General features: G+C 58.5%; 3 protein-coding genes across 3 annotated transcripts; 2 read left to right on the forward strand and 1 right to left on the reverse strand.

Annotated features, from left to right (window-relative positions):
* The first annotated feature begins 2,680 nt into the window (after positions 1 to 2,680).
* Positions 2,681 to 4,522, forward strand: PCP2 (Purkinje cell protein 2). The gene is made up of 4 exons (XM_063113038.1): positions 2,681 to 2,731; positions 3,320 to 3,434; positions 3,657 to 3,781; positions 4,403 to 4,522. Exons 1-4 carry the CDS (start codon positions 2,681 to 2,683, stop codon positions 4,520 to 4,522), a joined length of 411 nt encoding a protein of 136 aa, XP_062969108.1.
* A 64-nt stretch (positions 4,523 to 4,586) lies between these two features.
* LOC134389523 (protein PET100 homolog, mitochondrial) lies at positions 4,587 to 6,208 on the reverse strand. Its single transcript, XM_063113082.1, has 4 exons — positions 6,142 to 6,208; positions 5,260 to 5,346; positions 5,061 to 5,093; positions 4,587 to 4,734 (listed from the first exon to the last, which is right to left on the reverse strand). Exons 1-4 carry the CDS (start codon positions 6,166 to 6,168, stop codon positions 4,651 to 4,653), a joined length of 231 nt encoding a protein of 76 aa, XP_062969152.1. The 5' UTR covers positions 6,169 to 6,208; the 3' UTR covers positions 4,587 to 4,650.
* A 259-nt stretch (positions 6,209 to 6,467) lies between these two features.
* XAB2 (XPA binding protein 2) lies at positions 6,468 to 15,551 on the forward strand. The gene is made up of 19 exons (XM_063110972.1): positions 6,468 to 6,528; positions 7,677 to 7,825; positions 8,112 to 8,235; positions 8,508 to 8,705; positions 9,731 to 9,865; positions 9,962 to 10,126; positions 10,996 to 11,140; positions 11,546 to 11,697; positions 11,873 to 11,992; positions 12,129 to 12,260; positions 12,361 to 12,492; positions 12,572 to 12,685; positions 13,753 to 13,915; positions 14,017 to 14,207; positions 14,368 to 14,490; positions 14,588 to 14,759; positions 14,994 to 15,123; positions 15,240 to 15,349; positions 15,435 to 15,551. Exons 1-19 carry the CDS (start codon positions 6,478 to 6,480, stop codon positions 15,494 to 15,496), a joined length of 2,568 nt encoding a protein of 855 aa, XP_062967042.1. The 5' UTR covers positions 6,468 to 6,477; the 3' UTR covers positions 15,497 to 15,551.
* Positions 15,552 to 15,715: the final 164 nt, after the last annotated feature.

Here is a 15,715-nt window from a genome sequence, read left to right on the forward strand (position 1 = left end):
TTCCGGAGGAATGCTTGTCCCAGCCTTACGCTCACCAGGGTGCATACCCAATTACCCTCATGGGTCAATGATCACACTCACCTGCTAATAGGTACAGGGACAAGTGTCATGCTCGCTCAGACGCTTCCACACTCACGCACACACACACTCATGCTCAACTCGGAATTCCAGGGCTTTGCACCTGCTGTGCATCGGCAAAGGACTTGTCACATAGAGAGCACAGTCCCAGCAGCACCCTACAAATGAGGTTGTGGATATAAGGTGTGTGATGTATGTGTGCGAATACGAAGTCCTGCTCATCTGAACCTCAATCTGCCACGTCTGTTACGAGTCCGCCAGGTGCCAGGCCCTCTGCCACTTACATGGGACGTACAGGAGTGAATAAGACCAGAAGGCCTGACCACAAAGCACTTAAAGTTGACTTGGGGAGCTAGAAAGGAATCAATTCTGCCCTGAAGGACATAAATGGGGACATGATAGCTAGTGCCCTGTGTGGGAGTGGTTGGTACTTTATTGCGGGTGGTACCTGAGGACCTCTCTGAGGCAGTGGCCTTTAGATTGATCTCTGAATGACATCAAGAAGCAGCCACACGGCTGTCCAGGTAAAGATTATAGGGGAATGGTCAGGAGAAGGGGTAAGAAGGCTGTGAAGCTGGAGGCTGGGGGATGGGGACAGAAGGTGAGCTCGCAGGGGCCAGACTTCTGTAGGACAAAGTCAGACTAACCCATCCTGGTCTCCCCAGGATTGAGGGGTTTCTCCAGATACGGGACTAAAAATGGGACAGTCACAGGCAAGCCAGGACCCTAGCAAGGAGTTTGGGCCTTCTTCTCTTTTTATTCTCCTTTCCCTTTCCCCCTTCCTTCATCATTCATAGCTTTATTGAGACAATAAAACCATCCAATTCACCCACCTAATGAACAAGTCAGTGGCTCTCAGTGTATTCAGATTTGTGCATCCGTCACCACAATCCATTTTAGAACATTCCCATTATCCCAAGGTGTTTGGGTTTTATCCTGAGAACAATGGGGACTTAGGGAGAGTTTTGAGCAGGGGAAGGAGGAGATCCCTCCAGATTGGGGGCGGGGGGAACGCAGTAAAGGGGGGAAACTGGAATCACCCCCACCTTCTCAGCCTGACCCCGGGGGCTGAGAGTCTACTATAGTGGCCCCTGCCACTATACTCAGTGGGGTGACCAGAGTCTTCCGATGTTAGGAGTTGAATTGTGTTCCCCACCCCCACTCCCCCCCAAAAGATACGAAGTACTAACCCAGTGCTTCAGAATGCGTTGTTGTAGACACTGTCAGTTAGGATGAGGTCATACTGGAGTAAGGCCCCTAAGCCAATATGGCTGGTGTCCTTATAAGACGGCCATATGAAGACACAGGGAGAACACCACGTGACCACAGAGGCAGAGACTGAAGAGCTGCAGTGACAAGCCAGGGAACACCAAAGACTGCCGCCAGAAACTAGGCAGAGGCAAGGAAGGATCCAGAAGCCTACAGGTTTCAGAGGGAACGTGGCTCTGCCAACGCCTTGATTTCAGACTTCTGGCCTCCAGAACTTTGAGACAAATTTTTGTTGCTTGAAGCCATCCAGTTTGTGGCACTTTGTTCCAGGGGCCCCAGGAAACAGATACATCCGCTGAGGAGCAGGAAAGGATGTTGGCATCGAGGACTTGGGGAGAGGGTGTGAATGTGGGCTGGGACGGGGTGGGAGTGTGGCCCCTTTCTCCTGAGAAAAAACTTTAACTGGTTTCCAGAAAGGCATCTTGGGAAGGGAATGGGGACCTCCCAGTGGCGTTTCCTCCTAGGGCACTTAGGAAGAGCCCCAGCTGCTCAGGGGAGGGGAAAGGGACTTCCTCTCTCCCCTGCCTCCCTGTCCAGGAGTCTCACCTCCTGATCCCACACGGGGCTGGAGTGATGGGTCAGAGGAGACAGCTAAACTTGACATTCGGGTGGCAGGGGGGCAGGAGATGCCAGACTTTCTTATCTCAGGGCCTCGGGTGAGCAACCAGACCCCAGGACAGTGAGTAGAGGGGAAAGTGGCCAGGAGACCCCTTGGTATTGCTGGCAAGGAGACAGAGCTGGGGCTAGGCTGGCTGGTGGGGCCTGAGGAGGGTGCAGGGAGCAAGGGCGGGTTAGATGGAGTGAAGGAGGGAAGGGGTCCTCAGCTCCAGCTTCCCCTTCCCCACCCTGTGCAGATGGCCATGGCCCTTCCAGCAGGATGAGGCCATAGGTACTGGTGGGGGAACAGGGTGGCTAGGTGGAGACATCCTGCAACTGGTTCCTGCCGGTGGACTGCAGGCCTTGCCCAAGCTGGCTGGCCACTGCTCTACCCTGTTGACCTGTCTTCTCCAACTATGGGGACACTTCCCTGGCCTTCTGTGACACCCCACACGAGAGTCCTTGGGGCCCACTAAGTACGGCTGGCACAGCAACGCCCAAACCCAGGTCACCCTGTCCCCTACCCCCATGCAACCCAGCATCGTTCTGGGCAAACAATTATCTGGATCATCTTTATGGGGCTTAAGCTTGGGTGGGAGCAGATGGGGCATGAGCTGGGGATTTGGGGCTGGGGAGGGGATCCACTCCCCCCACGTCCTGGTCATTTAAAAAGCCCTCTCTGGCACTGGGCCGGGGCAGAGGCCAGCAGAAAAGTGGACAAAGTCCAGGGACAGCGATGGACCAGGAAGAGAAGGCAGAGGAGGGGGGCTCAGCCTCCTCTGACAAGGTAAGAGGGCCCCGTCCCCACCCACCTCCAGCTCCTCAAGGTCTGAGCCTGTGATTGACAAAACTAGTTAATTTGTAGGGCACCTAATTAGCGAGTCCGTCTCCTGGGACCCCTGACCTAATTGCCATCTCAGGGAACTGTTGGTGGGCATGAGGGTCCGAGTGTCCAGCCCCAGCCCAGGACAGAGGGCAAGGCTCTTGGTGATGATGACCCCCATGAGATGGGGGATGCTGGTACTAAGGGACAGTTCCTGGGCTCTGTTTCCCAAGCTCGTGTCCCAGCCCCCAGGCTACCCTCCAGTCAGACCCCAATCTAGGACAGTGGGAGGCTGGCACCAGCAGCCCCTCCCCTGAGGTGACACCACGTGAAGTGTCACTGCTGGCCGGGGCCCCCTGGGGTGGGGGCCAGGATTGGAAGAAGACTCACGTCCCATTCAGAGCAGCTCTGCAGATCAGATCGGCGGGGACCATGGTGAGAGCAGAGGGAGAGGGGAAGGCAGGCCCCGGGGTCAGGGTGGGCGCCGGCTAGCCCAGAGGGGAGGGGTCCCCAGGCTGTGGGGCTGGCTGGACCGAGTGTGTCTGCCCCCAGGCGGGCTCCCCAGACCAGGAGGGCTTCTTCAACCTGCTAAGCCACGTGCAGGGTGACCGGATGGAGGGGCAGCGCTGCTCGCTGCAGGCCGGGCCAGGCCAGACCGCCGAGATGCGTGAGCGTGGGCATGGGGATGTTGTCGGGGGGATGAGAACACAGCAGGAGGGCAGGATGAGTGGCCATCTGCGGGGAGAGCTGGTGGTCTGGGTGCATGGGATGGGGGAGATGACTGTGTACCCTGGAGAACATGAGTGGGGGTGGAAGGCGGAAGTTGGGGGCCCAGCAGTCTGTGTCCTGCAGAGTCTGTGTTTATCCCATGTGCCTCTGCTCCATGCAGAGGGCAGCCCCGAGCCCGAGATGGACAGTCTCATGGACATGCTGGCCAGTACCCAGAGCCGCCGCATGGATGATCAGCGTGCGACAGTCAGCACCCTGCCTGGCTTCCAGCCTGTGGGCGCCAAGGTAGGTGATGTCCTGCCAGTGTTGAGAGAGACCCGCCAGGCTGCCCTCTCTAACCCTGCCTCCCACCCCCAGCCAGGAGGGATGGGGCCCTATTTCCATCATCTGCCCTGATTTAAGAAGGTTGGACAAGGCCCAGACAAGGCTGAGAGGGATCCAAGGTCACTCAGGGGCCGTGCTAGTGTCAGAGCCATGGCTGTGACTCACGGCTCCTGCCCCCAAGTCTGGAGGCTTCAGGAGGGCCAAAGGGTGAGAACAGGCCCCCTTGCTCGGAAGACGCCCCAGGGAAAAGGGCTCAAGAGCTCAAGCACAGGATGCACACACCCACATGCTCATGTCCATGTGCTTATGTGTGTTTATGTTCAACGGACTCACACACAGCTTGGGTTCTGATCAAGACCCTAGTGAGAGCTCCAAGACTCGCCACCTCCCACCCACTGTCATTCGAAATGGCAGGTAATGAAGATAAACATAGATGAATGCTTGGGGACCAAGAGGGCAGTTACACACCGGGAGACAGGACACAGCTTCCCACCTGTGCCCTCTCTCTCTCCAATGTTTGTGTCACCTCTGGCCTGCACTGCCCTTGGTCCCTCTCTCTGGCTGACCACTCTTCATCCACAGGATGGAGTGCAGAAACGAGCTGGAACCCTCAGCCCCCAACCCCTGCTCACCCCTCAGGACCCAGGCGCTCTCAACTTCCGTCGGAACAGCAGCCCCCAGCCCCAGACACAAGCCCCCTGAGGGCCTAAGCCATCCTAGGCCCCATTCGGCCCCTGAAAGCAGACAATAAAACGCTTCCACGAACAACAAGGAACCGAGTATGTGTTATTTCATGGGTGGAGGGACTGGGACTCAAACACTCAGAGGCCTCAGGAGCTCTGCTGGGCAGCACGAAGGAGTTTCTCCTCCCGCTGCTTCCGTATCCGCTCTTTGAATTCTTCTAGCTCTTGGCGCTGGACGTAGGGAAGGGGTGGGAAGGGGGTGGGACAGGAAAGGAGAGGACACATACCTCAGGGCCTGGACCCCTTTTCCCACCCTCACCCCATTCCTCCAGGCTTCAGAGTTCAGTGTCTACACTGGAAGCCCTGTGCCAATTACAGCCGGGGTCCAAGTGGGATCTGTTTCATCCTTCAGGGAGAAGGCAATAAGGAAACCATATGATCCTCTGCTGTCAGTTCCCTACCCACAGCTGAGGGTAAAATTTTCCTTTGAATTCATCATGAACACGGGGCCCCTGCCTCCTCCATCCTTCTGGTGGGAAGAAGAGTAGGTCACTTACCTGGGCTTCCTTTTCAGGTGGCCACAGCTCCCTCTGCGGGAACAAAGTCACAGCTGGGGGCACAAGCCAGGAACTTCCAGAGCCTCATACCCAGGGCAGGTGGGCTCATGGGAGGCAGACATTGGTCCCCAGCAGGTTAATGCCCTATAACCTCTCCCATTCCCTGGAATGAACCTGGGAACACTCTCCTTATGCCCACCTTGCGCCGTATGACATAGTCCTCAAACCATTCTGCCTGATTGGCAATCCAGAACATAGCCACAGGGAAAGTGAGGTACAGTGTCATCTGGAAAGACAGGGGCAGATGAACAGGGGCAGAGATTACCACCCAGCAAAGTGTGGAAGTTGCTCAGAGTCTGGAGGACCCCTCCTCCTGCAGAGTCCAAGTGCGCCTTAGAGCCTTCCCAAAAACCTCAGAACTCCAACCACGGGGAACAGAAGCTCCATATCTTAAAGCTCAGCCCCCATGACCAAGGAAGCCTTATTCCTAAAAGCCCCCTCCGAGTCTGGGACTCTCCCTTTCAAAGACAGAAAGACACACAAATACACACACACACACACACGCACGCACGCACGCACGCGCGCGCGCGCGCGCGCGCCCCAGCAGCACATTAGCTCCTATTGCAACCATAGGCACCTCTTCATGACCCCATTACCCACCCTACCCCACCCCAGTCAGATCCTGGGAGCACTCCCAAACCCAGGAGGCCTCATTCTTTAGATCTACTCCCCTAAGTCTAGGAGTCCCCCCATCAGAGTCCCACACCCGCCCCCCATGAGCCCGAGATCTCTCCAGGATCTGAAGCCTTCCTTCTTACAGCCCCCTCCTCAACTCACCCCTCTCTGAGACCTTTCCTCACACCAGCCCACTCAGAGTCCCCAAACTCAGAAGCCCCACTCCGAGCCCCCACCAACGCAGCGCCCCTTCCTCTGAGTTTCCAACCGTAAAGGTCCCTCTTAAATTTCAAGAGCTTTCTCTCTGGGGCGCCCTCTCTTCGAATTCCTTCCTTTCCACAGCCTCAACCTCAGATCCAAGAAGATCCCCCGGCCAGCCTCCCAACCCACCCCTGTGCTCACTGACCCGAAACACTTCGAGCTTCACCCCCATCTCGTATCTCCGGGTCTGCAAAGCCACTTCCGCCCAAACTACACCCTCCAGCAAGACAGCAGCTCATTGGAAATTCTTGGGCAGCACGGCTGAATCTGATTGGCCAATAAGCTTCACGATGACGTAATCTTCGGGTGTCTCCCCTGTACTTCCGGTCTCTGGCGTTGTCTAAACGAAAGTCAACAACGCTATCAGGGCTGTCTGGAAGAGTTCAGCCAATAGGAAACGGGTCTGGCTCGGGAGGGGCGGATCTTCAGTGGTATACGTCATAAGCGCGCGACATTCTCCTTTGCCTGGAGAACCAGGAAAATGGTGGTGATGGCGCGACTGTCGCGGCCCGAGCGGCCGGACCTTGTCTTTGTGAGTCCGCGGCGGGACTGGGGGTGGCTCGCGTGGGGGCATCGGGATCTGGATGCCGCTGGAGATCCTGCCCTGGCTTCCTGGGGAATTTAGGCCCAAACTGTACCGTCCAGAGGCTGACAGGCCAAAGGCTGACGGGCCAGAGGCTGGACAGTGTTGTCCGCACCGGGCTGGCCAGCGGTAAAGATCTGGTATCGGAACTGGAGCCCTGGTGGTCTGAGTGTTGAAGTTAAGGGCCTGGCGTCCCGGGCCGGAAATGGGGAAATGGGGGTGCGCGGGGAATGGGAGAGGAGGGAGATCGCATAATTGAATCTTTACAGATAAACATCCGATGTCTGAAGTAAAAGAATGGTGACCAGGCCAGGGCCATGGTTTCAGGGGTAAAGCCTTGGTGTCTGGGCTAGGAGAACCCTGAAGTGTAAAGTAGTGCTGGCGATGTGGACTTTGTCAGGCGATGGGCAATAGGATCCTAAAGAGCGGAAGACTCAGTGTCTGGAGTAGAGGCCTGGCACGTTAATCAAATTCTTGGTGTCCAGGATTAAAGGCTTACTGTACGGTCCATATCTTTCTTGAGATAAAGGCCAACAAGGTGGAGGGATTGGATCCCTGAACTGGCCAGCTGCCAAAAAAAAAAAAAAAAAGAAAGAAAGAAAAATGCCTAGCTTCCAAGTTCTAGGGCAGAGGTAAGCTAGACTCTGGCTAGTGGGAGCCTGAGAGGCCAATGGCCTGGTGTCTGGGAAGAGGCATGTTGTGAGGAGGGAAGGCCTGATGATGTCCAGGGTAGAGGCCTGGCATCTGGACAAGGGCCAGGTGTCTAAGGAATCTGATGATCTAGGTCAGAGAGTGGGTGATGGGATTTGGAGGGCCAAGGTCTCAGGTGATGGTCTCATGTCTGGCCTGGAGTCCTAATGACTGAGAAGGATGATGATGATCTGGGTCAGACTGCAGGCAGTCGAATTCCAGGGGGTAAAGGTTTGGACTAGGGTGCTGGTGTCTGGGCATCTATTGACCTGAGTCTGACCATGGGCAGTGGGATCTTGGATTTGGGTAAAAGTCTGGAGTCTGGGCCTGAGCCCCAGTAGTGGAGCGGTGTTGCACTCAGGCTCTGAGGGTAGGTCTCTCTTCTTCCCATTCCCTGGCCCCGGCAGGAGGAAGAGGACCTCCCCTATGAGGAAGAAATCATGCGGAACCAGTTCTCTGTCAAATGCTGGCTCCGTTACATCGAGTTCAAACAGGGTGCCCCAAAGCCCAGGCTCAATCAGCTGTATGAGCGGGCCCTCAAGCTACTGCCTTGCAGGTGGGAACGGCTCCAGCTGCCCTGCCCACCAGCCCACATCCCACCATGTCCAGTCATAAGGGAACTGGCAAGCAGGTCCCACATGATTGCTGTGTGGTCTGTCACAGAGTGTACATCCCCTGATGGGTCAACACACCTTCCCTGATGTCCCAGTCTATCCCCCATTTCTGAGACTTGTCTCTCCTCCCCAAGCCCCTTCTCCTCGAAGTTCACTCAGGGGAAGGGCAAAGGGTTCTGGGGGTCCATAAAGCTGATCCATCAGTATCTGTCCCTTCCTGTTCCCCAGCTACAAACTCTGGTACCGCTACCTGAAGGCACGCCGGGCACAGGTGAAGCACCGTTGTGTGTCCGACCCTGCCTATGAAGATGTCATCAACTGCCATGAGAGGGCCTTTGTGTTTATGCACAAGGTGGGGGGCTGGGTGAGGGGGTGAGGGGGAAGGTGGGGCTCAGTCCATGGGCTGGGCGGGGCAGGCGGGTTGAGTTCAGTACAGTAGAGACAGACTTGGAGTCCTGTTGCCTCTGTGCATGAGAGGTTGGGCTGGATTCAGTCCTATAGGGTTCTGGGTCCTGCTGCATTTACGCAGAGGTTCCAGGCATGGCTTGGCCATAGGACATCCAGTATCTGGCCAGGCCTTGGAACCCACGGCTCAGACCCAGCTGCCTCTCCCCGCACTTCCAGATGCCCCGACTGTGGCTAGATTATTGCCAATTCCTGATGGACCAGGGGCGTGTCACACACACCCGCCGCACCTTCGACCGTGCCCTCCGGGCACTGCCCATCACGCAGCACTCTCGTATTTGGCCCCTGTACCTGCGCTTCCTGCGCTTGCACCCGCTACCTGAGACAGCTGTGCGAGGCTATCGGCGCTTCCTCAAGGTAAACGCATCGGGTGGGCCAGCTGGGACCTTATGCCCATGTGGGATTCGCCTGACATACAAGATGCAGGGAGAGGTTTCCTGGAAACACACAGGTTTTGTTTGCAACTTATTTCTTTATTTTCCAAAGAGTTTGCTAGCACTTGCTCCACATCAGGTGCAGAGATGGCTGCGGGGGACAGTATGAATAAGACAGTCCCTGCTTGCATGGAGCTTTCAGTCTAACTATGTAGACAGATGTACGTGAGCCAGCCGCATAACCCAGAGTAAAACCACAGCCATGGTCAGGGCAAGGAGTGGAAGAGAACTATGGGAACAGACGAGAGGCAGGGCTCAGAGTGGACGTAGAAGCTGGGTGGGGGTGGGACACAGTTTGCTGAAACTAACAATGTCTGTTTTGCAATGTGAAACTCTTAGCACATTGCCACTTGGGTAGGCGCCCTGTGATGGAAGCAAGGCCTGGCTTGTGCAGACTGGACCAATGGAGTGTAAGCCAGACCCATCAGGACTGGGATTAGACCAGGGGGGCCCAGGCTGGACCACAGTGGTCAAGGCTGACCCAGATGGGCCAAGACTGGACTACTCAGGACTGAGGCTGGACCAGTGGGGCCAAGGCTGGACCATAGGGGGCAAGACTGAATGAAAGGGGGGCTGGCTGGTTAGCTCAGTTGGTTAGAGCACCACCTTGTAACACAAAGGTCAAGGGATGGATCCCCGTAACAGCCAGCTGCCAGTAAAAAATTAAAAAAGACTGAACAAAACAGTTAAAGCTGGACCAGTTAGGACTGAGGCTGGACCACAGTTGTCAAGGCTGACCCAAAAGGGCCAAGGCTGGACGAGTCAGGACTGACGCTGGACCAGTGGGGCCAGGGCTGAACGGGTGTGGGTGGGTGTCAGGGCTGTCACTTGCCCAGGACAGTGGGGGGTGGGTGACAGGAGGCCCAGAGCCACTGAGTCAGGAGGGGGCACGGTAGTGTGGCCCTTCTGCTGTCCCACTGACTGCTGGCAGGGTCCATTGGTCCCCAGCTGAGTCCCGAGAGTGCAGAGGAATACATTGAGTACCTCAAGTCAAGCGACCGGCTGGATGAGGCGGCACAGCGTCTGGCCACTGTGGTCAACGACGAGCGCTTCGTGTCCAAGGCTGGCAAGTCCAACTACCAGGTGGGCCTGTGGGGAGATGGGGGCTGGGCTGGCAGGTGGGCTCGCCACACCAGGGGCTGAGGCTGACACTCCTCCCCCATGACCTGTGCCCTGCAGCTGTGGCATGAGCTGTGCGACCTCATCTCCCAGAACCCAGACAAGGTGCAGTCCCTCAACGTGGACGCCATCATCCGCGGGGGCCTCACCCGCTTCACTGACCAGCTGGGCAAGCTCTGGTGCTCACTGGCTGACTACTACATCCGCAGCGGCCACTTTGAGAAGGTGTGTGGGCATGGGGGTTCTGGGAGCCGGCAGGGTCTCCCTCTTACACTTGGGAACGCATGTGGACACGTGCACAGGCAGGACACACTGCGGATGTGCTGTCAGTGACACACACGGGTCTCCGTGCACACATCTGCTGTCCTCAAGACAGGGAGAGGTGGGAAAGCCCTGCGGCAAATGCACCGACTTTGGGGTCAGCCAGGCCTGGGTTCTGCATCTGGTTCTGCCACTCCTCAGCTGTGTGGCCTTGGCCCTGTTAAGCCTGGGTGTCCCCATTTGCAAGAAGGGGTGACAGTCATTCTTTCGCATGTGAGGAATTGGCACAGTAACACTGGCTGGGCACCGAGCAGGTGCCTGACATGGGGACCTCTTCCTCGGAGGTTAGGGTGACCGTGACTGTCCTCTTTTGTGCTTATCCTCTGGCAGTGGAGTGGGTTGGACTTTGAGAGTCCCCAGAGGGCTGTCTGTGGCCCCTGAGGAAAGATGGGAGGAGGGAGGAGTATGACTGGAGCCAGGGGAGGGTGGGAGTGGGGCTCAGGAGCCAGGGTGCTGGAAAGCTGGGGAAGGGTGGTGGGGAGCCTTGGAGGCTGAGGAGGGGCTGGCTGTGCTGCCGGCTGGGGAAGCCACCAGCAGGGTGGAAGCAGGTGTACATTTGCAGTGCCCCTTCCAGCGGCAGGCCTCAGCCAAGACTGGCAGAGGCAGTGGGGCAGGACCAGTCAGGGACAGGGGTAGTCCCCACAGAGGTTCCAGTTTGGGGCCAGTGCTGAGGGTGTTGCTGCCTGCTGCCTGTTCCCTGTGTCCCCGCAGGTGGGCACACACACCTCTTGCCTGCGAGCACTTTATTCTCACCCCCACTCCTGTCCCTGTAGGCTCGGGACGTGTATGAGGAGGCCATACGGACTGTGATGACTGTGCGGGACTTCACGCAGGTGTTTGACAGCTACGCCCAGTTCGAGGAGAGCATGATTGCAGCTAAGATGGAGACCGCCTCGGAGCTGGGGCGGGAGGAGGAGGGTGAGCCGCCCGGGAGCATTGGCTGGCGGGGAAAGAGGGCTGGACCGTGGGGGTTGGGGTGAGGGTCTCAGATGGGCTCAGCTCCTAGAGACTCAGCCAGGGGCCAGGAGGGAGGGAGGCTGGGTGGACAGGGGGTTGGGGACCCTGGAGTAGCCAGGATCGGGGACACTTCTCAGGGCTGGGCCAGAGCCTGGCAGGGCAGGAGGGCTGGGGCCAACCATGAGTGTTAGAGGGGTTTCCAAAGTAGCTGGGGCAGGGGGTGGGGCTCAGGTGCACAGCTGAGCTGAGTCTCTAATGCCCAGAGCACTGGCTGGGGGCTGGGGAACAGAGGTGGCCACGAGCCCAGGTCCTCACTCCAGTCTGTCCATCCCCTCCCCACACCACGAACATGTCCACTGGTTCCAGATGATGTGGACCTGGAGCTGCGCCTGGCCCGCTTTGAGCAGCTCATCAGCCGGCGACCCCTGCTCCTCAACAGTGTCTTGCTGCGCCAGAACCCCCACCATGTGCACGAGTGGCACAAGCGCGTAGCCCTGCACCAGGGCCGCCCCCGGGAGGTGTGTGAAGCCCACCTTGGTCCAGGCTTCTTAGAGCCCCGCCCTGCTCTGGCCACCCCTTTGCTAAGCTAAGTCCTGCCTCTTTGGCCACGCCCCACCCTGGCCACGTCCCCTGAGTCCGGTGCTCTGCCCCGACCTCCTGTGCAGGACCCTGACCTCCACCCTCTTGCCCTAGATCATCAACACGTACACGGAGGCTGTGCAGACAGTGGACCCCTTCAAAGCTACAGGCAAGCCCCACACACTGTGGGTGGCGTTTGCCAAGTTTTATGAGGACAACGGGCAGCTGGACGATGTGAGCACTGTGCTGCGTGTATGTGTGTGTGCAGGCGTGTGTGGGTGAACACCATTGTGTTTATGCGTGTGCTCTCACGGGGGTGGGGCTGAAGCAAGCAGGCAGGGTCTCAGCTTGGCCTCTCCACCCTCTACAGGCCCGCGTCATCCTGGAGAAGGCCACCAAGGTGAACTTCAAGCAGGTGGACGACCTGGCCAGTGTGTGGTGTCAGTGCGGGGAGCTGGAGCTCCGTCATGAAAACTACGATGAGGCCTTGCGGCTACTTCGGGTAAACACAGGCCCAGGTTGGAGGGTGGGGGCTGTGGGGTGTGCAGCCAGAGACTGGGACAACCTCTGAGCACCTCTCCCAACTGCTGTCCCCTCTGTAGAAGGCAACAGCACTGCCTGCCCGCCGGGCCGAGTACTTTGACGGCTCAGAGCCAGTGCAGAACCGTGTGTATAAGTCACTGAAGGTGTGGTCGATGCTTGCCGACCTGGAGGAAAGCCTGGGCACCTTTCAGGTGAGCTGCCCGTGGTGGGATGGGGCCCGGCCCCGGACTCCACCCCAGAACGTGCTCTGACCTGTCCTTGTTCCCACAGTCCACCAAGGCCGTGTATGACCGCATCCTGGATCTGCGCATTGCCACGCCCCAGATCGTCATCAACTATGCCATGTTCCTGGAGGAGCACAAGTACTTCGAGGAGAGCTTCAAGGTGGGGCGTCTAGGGGCAGATCTGGAGGTCCCAGATGGCAGTGTCCCCTCCCCAGGGGCCCCAGGAACTGTATGAGTTTGCTTGGGCTGCTGTGACAAAGTAGCACAGACCGGAGGGCTTAAACAACAGAGAGTTATTGTCTTCCTGGAGGCTGGAAGTCATGAGGTCAAGGTTTCGGCAGGGTCCATCTCTCCTGAGGCCTCTCTCCTCAGCTCGCAGATGGCCGTCTTCTTCCTGTGTCTTCACGTGGTCTTCTCTTTGTACATGTCAGCGTCCAAATTTCCTCTCCGGTTTTTTTTTTTTTTTTTTTTTTGGTGGCTGGCTGGTCTAGGGCCTGCTGGTCCAAACCCTTGACCTTGGTGTTACCAGGTGGCACTCTAACCAACTGAGCTCAGCGGCCAGCCCCAAATTTCCTCTTCTTATAAGGGTACCAGTCATAATGGATTAGGACCATCCTAATGACCTCATTTTAGTTTAATGACCTCATCTCCAAAGACACCTACATTTTGAGATACCGGGGGTTGTGACCTCATCACCTGAATGTGGAGAAGGGTGTCGGTGCCAGTGTGTAGGGGCCATCCGTGCCCCGCTGCTCAGGTGGTGGGATGTAGGTCTGTGTGGTGTCTTGTGTGTCTCTGTGGTAAGGGGAACGGCTGTGTTTATGTGTGTGCAGAGACCGTGCACAGATACACAGCCAGGGAGGTCTACACATATACGTGTGCCGCCCCTGTCCCTCTGCTTGGGAGTGTGAACCTTCTCCCAGGGTGCTGGGAGCCCACCTCTGCAGAGCTAAGGAGCCACCCCCACCTTCAGCTATAATGTCACCTACTAGGTGTCAGACCCTGTGCTTAGTCCTATTGCACTCTATCCTTGGGCTCCTTGTGGTCTCTTGAGGGAGACTGGGCAGCATACAGACCTCGTAAATGCCACGACAGGGCCAAGGAGGGGCCCGATTGCAGTGCCCAAGGGAGGCCTGGGCAGTGTCCAGGCAGACGCTGCCTGAGGGCATCCTGGGTGCCAGGTGGCCTCCCCCTGCAGACTCACACACGACTCCTCCGTCTGGGCAGGCGTATGAACGTGGCATCTCACTGTTCAAATGGCCCAATGTGTCCGACATCTGGAGCACCTACCTGACCAAGTTCATTGCGCGCTATGGGGGCCGCAAGCTGGAGCGGGCGCGGGACCTCTTTGAACAGGCACTGGACGGCTGCCCTCCCAAATACGCCAAGAGTGAGTGGGACAGGCGGGTGCGGCGCGGGGCCTGGGGAGGGCGCTGTTGCCGGATCATGGCCTCTGACGTGTCCCCTCTCTTCCTGTCTGGCCCATGCCAGCCCTGTACCTGCTGTACGCGCAGCTGGAGGAGGAGTGGGGCCTGGCCCGGCACGCCATGGCTGTGTACGAGCGAGCCACCAGGGCTGTGGAGCCCGCCCAGCAGTATGACATGTTCAACATTTACATCAAGCGGGCAGCCGAGATCTACGGAGTCACCCACACCCGCAGCATCTACCAGAAGGCCATCGAGGTGCGTGCCACAGGGGGGCCAGGCCCAGGGCTGGCCATCCCAAGAGCACAGAAGGGGTCCTGGTAGGCAGGAGGGAGGAGGCCTTCTGGAAGCCCAGGGAACCCTCTGAGCTCACCCTCCCGCCTCACACCCTGCCCTCCCCGCACCCGCTGATACCCAGGTGCTGTCGGATGAGCATGCCCGCGAGATGTGCCTGCGGTTTGCTGACATGGAGTGTAAGCTCGGGGAGATTGACCGCGCCCGGGCCATCTACAGCTTCTGCTCCCAGATCTGTGACCCCCGGGTAGGGCTGGATCCAGGTGGGGGCAGCAACGGGCAGTGGGGGGCTGCAACCTGGGCAACGGCTCATGCACATGCACCTCCACCCCGCCCCTCCACAGACAACCGGGGCCTTCTGGCAGACGTGGAAGGACTTTGAGGTCCGGCATGGCAACGAGGACACCATCAAGGAGATGCTGCGGATCCGCCGCAGCGTGCAGGCCACCTACAATACGCAGGTCAACTTCATGGCCTCACAGATGCTCAAGGTGTCAGGCAGCGCCACGGGCACTGGTGAGCACCTGTGGGCTGCCCCTCACCTTGGCTGCGCTCATGCTGGGCACCACGGTCACTGGTCTTGGGGCATACTGACCCCATGTCCGTCTTCTGCCCAACCTGGGTCTCCTGGGTTTGGGGGCTTTGGGGCTCAAGTTGGCTACCCCTCTCAGACTGGGAACTCCTTAAGGGCTGGTTGCTCAGGAACCAGGGTGATGGCAGTGTCTGACTACCACCCTCCCTCACCCCTAGTGTCTGACCTTGCCCCTGGCCAGAGTGGCATGGACGACATGAAGCTGCTGGAGCAGCGGGCTGAGCAGCTGGCAGCCGAGGCTGAGCGGGACCAGCCCCCACGGGCCCAGAATAAGATCCTGTTTGTGAGGTGAGGGCCAGGACTGGGAGGGGGACAGGTCCCTGCAGGCCCGAGCCTGCTTTTCTTGGGGGGTGTCGGGTGGTGGGGAGCTGGGCCCCACTAAAGCAGTGCGGCCCGCACCCTAGGAGCGACACCTCCCGGGAGGAGCTGGCAGAGCTGGCACAGCAAGTCAACCCTGAGGAGATCCAGCTGGGTGAGGATGAGGACGAGGACGAGATGGACCTGGAGCCCAACGGTGAGGGGCCAGCCTAGCTGGGGCACGGGCAGGGCAGGGGGTGGCTTCTCCAGGAGAGTGACCTCCTCCCCGCCTACCCCCGCAGAGGTCCGGCTGGAGCAACAGAGCGTGCCAGCGGCTGTGTTCGGGAGCCTGAAGGAAGACTGACCACCCCCCAACACCCTCCCCTCCCCCCCCCAATACAGCTTCCATTTGTACGTCATGGTCTGAGTTTCCTTCCTGCCGTCCAGGTGCCTGGAGGGATTGCCAGCTCAGGAGCGCCCTGGCCCTGGGCCTGGATTGGCTGGTGTGGGAGGTGGGACAGCCGGGGCCCGGGGCCAGGCACATGCCCTGCCTATCCCTGCAGAGCCAGTTCTGGACGCTAAG

The sequence above is a fragment of the Cynocephalus volans genome, chromosome 10 (assembly GCF_027409185.1).
Source record: "Cynocephalus volans isolate mCynVol1 chromosome 10, mCynVol1.pri, whole genome shotgun sequence".
In the NCBI taxonomy this organism is placed as follows: domain Eukaryota; kingdom Metazoa; phylum Chordata; class Mammalia; order Dermoptera; family Cynocephalidae; genus Cynocephalus; species Cynocephalus volans.